This window comes from Anneissia japonica, unplaced genomic scaffold (assembly GCF_011630105.1).
Source record: "Anneissia japonica isolate Jap-2015-1 unplaced genomic scaffold, ASM1163010v1 scaffold288164_len509026_cov199, whole genome shotgun sequence".
Classification (NCBI taxonomy): Eukaryota; Metazoa; Echinodermata; class Crinoidea; order Comatulida; family Comatulidae; genus Anneissia; species Anneissia japonica.
The window spans coordinates 61,351-72,535 of record NW_022752067.1 but is presented as its reverse complement, the minus strand read 5'-3'; the positions used below and the strand labels follow the sequence as shown (position 1 = coordinate 72,535).

Here is an 11,185-nt window from a genome sequence, read left to right as displayed (position 1 = left end):
TTAGAAAATATCATGTCGGCCGTTTTTATGTGTGATAACAGAACCTAAATCGAGGTAAGGCTAGGCCTAGCCTAGCAGCATTGGATAGGCTAATGTTTTCGGCGCCTACGATATTTCTTCTCATGACCTATCGCAAAATCAAACTTGAAAAGTTCATCCGCATTTATTTTTTTGTGTGGAACACAAAAAAATCAAATTTCAGTCTTATTTTACATTTTTTTTCATTCTTAGGAATGTCTAAATTCAGTTAAACTAGCAATTCCATATTATATTTATAAATCTTTATAACATTATACAAAAATGAGATTTTTCTTAAAAACTGAAATTTTGCCGGGAATGGGGCTTTAACATGGCACCTGCAATAACTATTCGCAACATAATGTGCATGGTGACACTTGGATTGGAAGGAAAGATTTTGCAAAAATTTTTAAAACAATAAAATTCCAAAAATATATGTCTACTTTTAATACAATTTTCTTCATTTGTAAGACACTGAGACCCAAAATAAACAAATCAAAAATAAAAAATCTGATTAACACTAATTGAGTTGGGCAACTTGTAAAAGTGGTAGAAAAAAATTGTATTAATTTCAGGAACTTTTTTTATTGGGTGATAAAAAGGGACACACTTACTTACTTTACAGTATATCATGATGATCCTAAAATATATTACTATACTAATTACATGCACCTATGGAAAAATAAGGAACAGTATTTTGTTTGTTAATTTGCAAAAAAAAAAACCCAATACTTTAATGTTGTATTTCAAATACTGAATTTTGTTTAGCAATACAGACATTTTCTTAGTACTCAAAGTAATTTGTAAGCATTTACTGCAGTATTCATTATAATTAATAAGTTGACATTGTAAATTATACATCACATTGAAAACAAACAATGAATAGTTTTGATTTCATAATAGCATTATTAGACAGTATTAAACCGGAAACGTAGGAAAGTATATAGAGATACCAATGGTTTCCTGTGGACATGCACTTAATTCTCAATATTAAGGATACAGTTTACTAAAACTGAAGATTCATCCAAGTTTACAGTGCAACTCTTTGCTATGCAACATCAAAATGTAAAAGTCATAAAATTAAATGGAATCATAAAAAATTAGGAAGTCAACCAAGGAGGTGACCAACTAACTAGGCCTATCAGGCTGAGGACTACAGTTTTTTTTTATTTATAAGAACACATTTTATAAGAACATTGAAGCTGAAATTGCTTGAAAATTAAGAACAAAATAAGAACAAATTGAGGCTGAGGTAAAATTTCAAATGAGGTTTTTATTTTTATAAACCAAAAAATTATATCTGTACATATGTGCAGTAGGTGTGACTATGCAATACCCTATGGTGTAACTATCTGACATTTGGGGGCCATTTTTTGTGCGGTCACTTTTACCTACATTCCAGTACAGTGCATACTGCCGTACAATTAAATAATTTTTTGTTTAAAAGGTGTGTAAACTAAGAACAAAATAAGAACATTTTGAGCCTGAAATTGGCCAAAAAATAAGAACACTGAGCCTGGGCAAAATTTTACTGGTTCTTATTTAAAAAAAAAAAATGTATTGGGCCTTGATGTTTTCTATGGAATTCAGGTCACAAGGTCACACAGGGGATTTTTAACTGTGGATAATTTTAGATCCAACTTAAATCCTAATTCATTAAAACAGTACTTCTGAGGTGCAATTCAACCCGAACCTTTAAGATTAAAATTTTAAAACATCTTTAATAACAAGCCTTGCCTACAGTACCTAGGCCGGTATTCTACTAGCCTAGGCCTACCATATCAAAAGATGGAGAATTGGACAGTGGAGAGGGCTTAGTCTTAGTAATAACCTTGGCTTGGATGGAGGTATGGCTCAGGCTCACTAAATCGGCAGGATTAGGAAATGACAATTCATTAAAAAAATATCGCAATACCGCTTTTTTATTATTGCCAAATAAAAGTACAACATCTGAATTTACTGGTTTGTTAAACTCGTCATATAATGTCTGATAATTTTTAACTGACAGAAAAATGAATCATAACAACTAAAAACGTTGATGTAATATACGTTACCATATTTATTTTCATATTTCAATCATAACAATAGTAACACATCAATACTATAACCAAATTACTATGAATTCTTGAAGTCGATAATGTAGTGAATTAAAGAATATATGTTAACTGATAAATTCATGCTGTTTTTGTTTCCGTAGGACTTTGAATTTGTATGCTTTATTTTCCTCAAAATAAATTCGGTATACAGCTATATGTTTTCATCCATATTTTTTATGTACACATGTTTTACATACTTAAATTCACATCATGGAGAAAACAAACCTTAAACTTTTAAAAAAGCACAACAAGAAGGCTTGGTGAACATGTTCTGACATTTTATGCGTTCTTCAAATTATGTAACATAAGTTACTTCTGAAGTAACGTAAGTTACTATAAATTTTTTATTAAATATTTTCAGAGAAACAACACCATAACTTCAAAGATAAAACATCGACGGTGCTGTGAACACCTTTCTAACACTGCAATAATAAACCAACAGATTATGTTCTTTAAGTAATACTCCTTTAATTGATAGCCTTGGTTTCCTTCCACTTAAATTGAAAAAGAAATTATTTATCATACAATTATGTTTATTTAAATCTGAAAGTGTAAAATGTTCATTGAATTAACGTCATATTAGTAATAATTTCATTGCTATATGTCAGTAAGTGTCATTGTAAATTCTAAATTAATTTCTGCGCTGATTACTAGTTGCAATATTATGGAATTTTTGTTCCATATGTGTTGATCTAATGATTGTGGGTAGTAATGTGAATCACTTAGAGGGTTTATTGGCATTAAGCACTATATAAATCTATTATTATTATTATAAATATTATTATTATTATTATTATTATTAAAACACACTACAATTACAAGGTTACAAACCTAGCTAAAATGGTAACGTAGGTTACTTTGTCTTTAATATCTTTTCTTAGTATGTTTTATGAATTATTATTAGTTACCTTTATTTATTCGTGAGTCACCTTCTGTCACCATTTTCAAAGAACGACTTAAGACCCACTTATTCTCGTCCCTTTAATTTTTTTTTTTCTATTTCCATGCCAGCTAGCTTTTATAGCTTTAACTAGGATAGGAGGCGCCCAAATCCGAGATGGCCGAGACTCAACAGGTGCTGACTGTATTTCAATTAGATTGAACCCTAGCCAGCGATGAGGGCGTATCCCCATACTTCGGTTTGGGTGCTGGCATGGTATTAAAATTTCACTTCTTTTTTATTTTGTGGTTTTGATTTCCGTTCCATCTTTACACTTGCCTGATAGCGCTTAGAGATTTTTTGTATTTTGCGCTCTATAAATTAATAACCATTAACCATTAGTATTGTTATTGTTATTATTATTATTATTATTAAAACACTACAATTGCAAGCTCACAAACCTAACTAAATTGAAACGTAGGTTACTTTGGCTCTAGTACCTTTTCGTAGCATAGGTTTACAGGTATGTGTTGCCTCTCTTGCTCTGAAATATGGAAGCACCTACCCTTGCAACCCTTTCTTTCGATTTGAAAGCGGTAAATTATGTTGTCAAGAGGAATCCATATTTCATCTTTGATGTTAGGCCATTGAAAGACGTTCTCGCCAATCCTGCTTCCAGATTTTAGGAACGAAACAAACGCGTCGTCGTCGTCCACCTCAATGACTTTTCCTATATACCATTTTCCATCGTATAATGCGAATATCCAGTCATCGACATGAACTTTATTCTGACTTTTATCTTCTTTGTTTAATACCTTCTTAAGGCTTCTAGAAGTTAGGCTATGTAGCATCCATCCGTCGCACTTATTCTCAATGCCAGAATCTTCTTTGCAGGCGCTACAATAGCAAGATATGTTCCTTACCATTACTCCATCACTGCTGCTTCTCACAGCATGAATATTAATCGTCCCTGGAATAGCCCTTATGTTGGCCACCTATGTGGAATTTCGTCTTCTGCAGCAATGCATTCCTCGTTAGCTACGAAAAAGTACTCAATATCCGATGTTTCTCTTTCTTGGCAAGCCCTACGCAAAGAAATCATTGGCGTCTTGTATCACGGCCACACCCCCTTTCACAGCTTCGTCAGCCAAGCGTTTTACGGTCCCGCCAATACCCTCACATGGCCCGTTTTCGTGTCCGGCCTCAAAGTAGTCCCAACTTGCATATACATTTGGGAAAAGGACGGATGATGAGATATGATGGAAAATATTGATTTGTTGTCATACTGTGACGTTGGGCTACCCGTCCAATAGTGGATGTTCTTCAAATCGACTTGATGGCCTCATCTGGGCTTGTGATTTTGAATACACCTAGTGACTTTAACACCTTTAATTGAAGTGCAAAGGTCTGGTGCTTTTGGCATAGGCTTGTGTTCCTTGCGGTGAATTTAACAAGTTTGATGTTAGAGTTTCTCTGTCAAATTTTCTTGAAGGCAGAAAAGGAAACCTTCCGTTGCTGTGGGTGCTCACATTTATACTTTTAGAAGAGGTTCATCATATAATCATTAAGATAACGGATCTGACGTTTTTCTTTAGTTGATGTTTTGCAAGCATCTCGTTTTCCTGGCATCATCCTGGGGTTATCATCTCTTTCCAGAAAGTTTAGTACTTCATTGTGAAGCGATTTACGATTGACCGTGGGGTACTGCTGTTTAATATTTCGTTGCTGGTCAAAGATATTACTTTATTAACTTTCTTCATTGCTCTTTCATAGTGTTTGGTGGCTGTTTTCTTTTGTCTATTAACTCTCTGGAACTGCAGATTAAGTTTTTCGATGCGACGATGGGCTCTACTAATGATGATCTACTTATGCGCTTTCGTGATGAAATGCATCTCTTAAAAGACATCTTGATGCGTAGTGGTGAGTGACTAGCTTGTGAGGCTACATCAGAAGATATGGCAGAATCATCGTTAGTACTGATTTCATCTGCTTCCTCCAATCGTTGTTATGATTGAGCTTGAACTTGTCTTACATATGCTCTGTGCTTTTGTACTCTTTTTCTCACAGATTCTCTCCTTGCCTGTCTATTTTTAGTTGAAAGTTGTGCAGCCGGGATATAGTATTTCTTGACACGTTTTGCTTCCGATTGCAAGAATTCTGCAATTGGAACATGAATTATTAAATACAGGAAATTAATAATTTATATGTGTATCATCATAATGTAAACAAAAAACACTGATTCTGTATGTAATACATTGTGAAACTTGCGTTACTATTTTGACAATTTGATTACGGATATTAATATATATAAAGATAATGTTTCACTGCACTTACGTAACTTGGATATTGATATACATACATGTATACTCATTCAGTGTCTTTAATTATATTCATATCCTAAATGTTTCTTTGCTGCGTCAGCTACAATGTATACATGAAAATGAATGTAAAACTTACGTTACCGTTAAATTAAAGGCGATAATCCTCACAGAAAATACCTCTTAGGTAATCAATTTTTAGTCATAAGTACGATTTAATATTACCTATATTATATTACTTTAATTATTTGAACACATAATAATTATAAGTAAATTTATATGACATACAATTTAGGTATACAAAATGGTAACATACGTTACCAGTCATGTAATTTACGTTACATTATGGCATGGGTTATCTTGCCACTGTAAGTTGCACAGGCTATTAACAAGACCCATACATGTGTCAAACCTAATATTAAACATTTGAAACTGTTATTATAAATGATCTTTAGTAAATAAAGCATTGATTACTTACCAAAATATATTCGCAAATATCCCAGTGTTCAACAAAATCGCAAAATTCTAAGGAGTAACTAAAAACAATGTGTTCAAAATTGCCGCTGTTTCCTGATCACATGATTTAAAACTTTTTCTTGCTCCAGGGGGCATTTTTTTTTGTGTTGTGTATTTTCATGCTTAGGAATGCATTACAAATATTAAAATTCGTGGGTGATTATGTATATGGTAACGTAAGTTACTATCACGTAGGTTTCATCTTGAGTTTAAGGACTCAATTAAATAAAATTTAAATCTCTAAACAAATATTCAGCTTGAAACTGGGCTTTGGGTAATACTGTCATTATCTATTAGAACTTCTATGTACAGAATGCTGAGCACTTCTATGAAATAGGGTAACATAGGTTACGCCTCTTAACCATACGTTTTTCTTTTAGCACTTCCAATGCTTTTTAAAAAAAATTGACATAATTTATGTTCTTTTAGGTATTATAAATGATAATTAGAGTATGTATCACATATATTGGAAGAAATTAAACATTAAATAGTGATATTTTTATTGATGTTTAATACGTGTTTGATGTCAGTAACGTAAGTTACGTCATTTTGGCGACACTTTTTATTTGTGAATTATCCAAAACATAATGCCGATTGGTGCAATTACGTTTTACATACGTAAAAATGAATAGACAGAGCTTTAGAATTTACAAAAATTAACATATAAAAGTGTTAATTGTTTAGTTTGTATAGTCCTAAATATTATAAAAATGGTGGGCGACACGTGGTTTTTGTTAACATCTTGAACTTTGAAGAAGCAACTACTTCGTAAGTAAAAGGACTACAAAAGTGAAACTTCACAAAACTTAACATTAACATTTATAATACCACGGTAACGCAAAAAAATCAATCTATTATCTAATTTATAATATATAATGCAATAATTACTGGCGACAGGGTTTTTTACAAATCCTGCCGATTTAGTCATGAGCCTCATGTGTGCGGTACTTGCTTTAGCCTAAAGAAGGGCTATCTAGACAAATATCTAATGTCAAAAAGACATACCTTGCGTTCAGTCAATAGACCTGCCTCCACCATAAAAGAGGCAAAGGACGTAAAACATAAAATCCATCCTAAGCCTAGCAAAACCTTCGATTGACACATCACGACGTGTGCTTTACCAACAACCTTAGGCCCTACACACACATCACCATCACAGTTTATTATGACAGTTTATTTAAACAGTATTTAGTCTCCTCATGGAGAAAATAATCTCCTCGCCTCCGCCATGGCCAGCGTGTGCGTCTCTGGTGGTTATGGTACGTGACTGGGGTAACGTCAAAGGATCTTATAAGAGGGCTCACTACTTTTGTCTATCTTTATCCAATATTTTTCAGAATAGGCCTATTCGATTTATGACAATAATATGATTTGTTTTGCATTTGCTGTAATATCACACAACTGTGGATTTTGACATAGGTGTTAAAAAAAGAAATGAGTTTTTTATTAAATGAATGAATTTGGTTACATCATCAAATTAGGCAATCTTAGATTTATAATTAATAATAATATTAATAATAATAATAAATTATATTAACAGTCTTTATCTATTAGTCGGGTTTTCTAACAGTTGATATACTGTAGGCCTATTTATTAGCTGTTTGTCTAACAACAGTCAAAATGAAGTGCCAACAAATTTCTCATGATTTTTTATCAGGGATGATCTACTTAATATCCAGGACAACTTAGGCCTAACTATAGCTTACTATGATCAACAAATCACAATTACTTTTTCGCCTTTAGCACAATTTTCTTCACTTTTTAATATTATTAATATTATTATATCTATTATCACTATCATCATCATCATCATCGTCATCATCATTATTTTTACTACCACTAACTAATAGTACTGTTAAAAACAAAACTTTATAGAGCTTGCAAAAGGATAAAAACCAAACTGAACGATGCAATATCACATTTCTGTATCTGAAAATACCTGGCCTGGAATTTATGAATTTAAGATTTTTTTAAAATCACGAATAGGCTCATGTTAGTAGGCCTATGTATAACATGTGCATGATGCATTACATAGTTTAGAAGTATTAATTTTAAGTGATATCACTGGAAAGAATTTGTATTGGCTAGCAAGAACAAGCTTTAAAATTTGTTAACACTGTGTACAAGGGGAGGGGAAGGGGCATTGCTGCGGCTCCCACGGTTCGGGGCCCCCTACCCGCTGTATACGTCCTGCCTTGAATTCCTTGAACCATAGGACTAGAGCGTTAGCTCGTCTGACCCTCATAGAATATTAAACATGTTTAATATTTCTCACGATGGCTCAATACTGTCCCTGACGATGAATCGCATCGGGCTGTGTAGTACAACGCTGCCTGATTTGGCCTTTACTATACACATTTAAGATTTTTAAATGACACGGCATGTGCGCTGGGTCTGCGGAAAGGGTCACTCAGTCATAATAAAAGGAGGGTGGCTTACATAATGGTAATAGTAATGGTGGGATATTTGTAGTGCGCCTTCCACAATAAAATCGTCTCAAGGCGCCATATTTATGGTCTGTAATTTAAAACGATGTCTCTTTATTGGAAATTATTATTATAAATGAGATATTTAATGTAAGCAGTATTTTCCGATTTTATCGACCATATAGTTCAATCAAATTTACAGGCGGATACAGTAGTTCATTGAAAGTGGATGTTTGTGGTGTAGCGTACATAAAACAGCTTCAAAATGCAAAAGAAAATTAAGTGAAACTTACAGAATCAAGTAAACACAATTTTCGTTGTAAAGATAGTCAAATATTTGTTATATTTCTCACCAAATATAATCCACATTCATCTAAATCTCTTGTAACTTTAATACATTAGTACAGTATTACATTACAAATTCATAAATAAAGTACAAAGACCAGACACATTTGAAACACTTGGTGTCATTAACAAAGAATACAAACGAGTATTTAAAACAATTTCTTGTTTAACCAAACATGAATGTATACATATACAGTGCATTCATATTATTCTTTAGAGATTGCATAGTAAAAACAAGAATACTTTCATTATTCAATAATACAGTATTAAAATATCAGCCTGTCATCACTCATCTGCCTATGGGAACAGGGATGGCGCCAGTGGGGGTCTTGTCAGGAAGAGCTGGAACCCTGTCGGGAAAAACTGAGTCCTGTTGAGGAGAACTGGTAACTCGTCAGAAAGAACAAATATGTACTTTTGACATATTAGTAGACTCTAAAATCTTTGACACCACTAAACTGTCAAAGTTTCCAGGGCCACATGAATTACTTCTGGGAGATAGCGCTCATGTTGGGGAGACAGCCTCCACATCGGGCAAATCCTGGCACCACCCCTAGTAATCAGTGCATTGTCATTAAAATATTACCAGTCTATACCCAGTTGATAAAGACAGTGGTGTAACTAAGAGGCCTTTGGTCCCTATAACCCTTGGGGCTAAGACTACGCTTTTGAAGTTTTAATGATGTATTTTGATATTTTAAGGGGAACGGCTCATTTGATTTGTGGCCCATAATCTTGCAGAAGGTAATGCCAATTAATATCTCTTGGCCCTATTTCTAAAGCGGTATAAGGTTTGGGCTCCTGGCTCTAACTAGTGAAAGATCAAAGGTGTTCCACCACTGAAGAAAGACAACATAAAAAAGACCCTTACTAATGAAAAGAGCAACAAGGATAGCATGTGATTAAAAACCATACACAATCACATTGTGTGTAATTATAATTCATAACAAAATTACAGTAATATTTGTTTTAAAATCTTCAACAATGAATACAAATATACATGGAAGTGGAAATACACACACAAGAATTTTATAATCATACTAAAATAGATATGTTAAGTATTCACAATAAGCTAGACTTAATACTAAAGTTATTAATTTCTCTCCTTCCTCCCAGATTACATTTAACAAAAAGTAAGACCATAACAGCTAGCTGATATTACTTTGGATTATTCATAAAGTACCTTATAGTAGTACTGTACTATTAAAAATAATAATGGCAATGTTGTAATATTAAAGCACCAGTGGTAAACAATTATAGCAAACAGGCACAACACAATGCTACAATTTATTACTATTGTGGGATACTAAAATGACAACCAATTCTTTAGTGAATCAAGTCTAAGCAGGGATGGGCATGTTATTAAAATTTTAGTTTATAGGCCTAAAGTTGAAGATGTTACAGCCTCCTCCATTTGAAGCTTCATAAACACAGTAGACCCTTAATGTCAGACTCCGGAGAAAAAAATAATTGTTGGTATTTTTTCCTCCGAAGCATGATTTTAAGCTTCATAAAAACAGTAGACCCAATGGAGAAACCTAAATATAAATATAATTCTTTTTAAAGGACCAAATACTGGGAGGTGGTCTCATCAATTTTATAGTACATTATTTATTAAGCAATTTCAAATTTCTTCATGATTCAATACTTAATGAATAATTTTAGCATTCAAATTTTACAAGCAATAAATAGGTAAATAAATGCCAATAATTTAAGAATGCGAATCATACTGTATATACATCAAATTAATGAAATGCAGTTTTGCCAAGTAACAATAACAAATTCTCTGCCTCAGTTGCTTTATGCCGGGAGCACACTTTCACCAACAATCAGCAGATATTTTCGCTTCGTGAAGCACTAGCACTGAGTGCCAACCAGCCAATGCACTGTGTAACTGGCTTTAGTTTCTTAAAATATGTCCAATTTATGAGCTAGTTCATATTCTACACTCCTACAAACTTATATACTATAACTAAAACTATATGCCAACATCTATTTTAAGAGCATAATATGCTCTTAAAATAGATGTTGACATATAGTTATATTGATGTTGACAATATTATTGTGAGTTTTAATCCTACTTTTGTTCTTTGATTTTGTCATTTCTAATCAATGTGATGTCTAATTTTCACTATATCCCCAAGAATTAATCCTAAATTTGTTTTCTATTCTTCTTTACTGTCCTAGTGGCACCAGTCGAGATTGAGGTATTGTTTCCATCAATGCTACAACAGGATCATCGGTCTAAAACTATTTGCCTATCCAAACAAAGTTATTTTTTTGTGGTCTAAAAGCATAATTTTGGGCCACCCTAAACCATATAATCTCTACCCATGAACCTTGCCAGGGATTTTATTCCATTACCCTGATCAAGGGGTGGCCCTTTGTTTTGACCTCTCAGAATTGTTATAACCCCTATTTGCAAATTTTCTGGTGCCACCATTGCATACTGTACATATTCCATTTTTTTCTTATGAAGCACAAGTCTCTCACATTTTTACTGAAAACATGTGAAGTTCACATTGTCTTTAATACATTGTTATACATACTGTATACAATGGCTAAAAATAGTTACTATATATATAT

General features: G+C 33.1%; 1 protein-coding gene across 1 annotated transcript in view; it reads right to left on the bottom strand.

Annotated features, from left to right (window-relative positions):
- LOC117122088 (tumor necrosis factor receptor superfamily member 10C-like) overlaps window positions 1-7,096 on the bottom strand; it is a 15,462-nt gene extending 8,366 nt beyond the window's left edge. The window contains exon 1 of the mRNA XM_033267561.1: window positions 6,834-7,096. Coding sequence (XP_033123452.1) covers window positions 6,834-6,932 — 99 coding nt within the window. The 5' untranslated portion in view covers window positions 6,933-7,096. The remainder of the gene's footprint in view (window positions 1-6,833) is intronic.
- Between the last annotated feature and the right edge of the window lie 4,089 nt (window positions 7,097-11,185).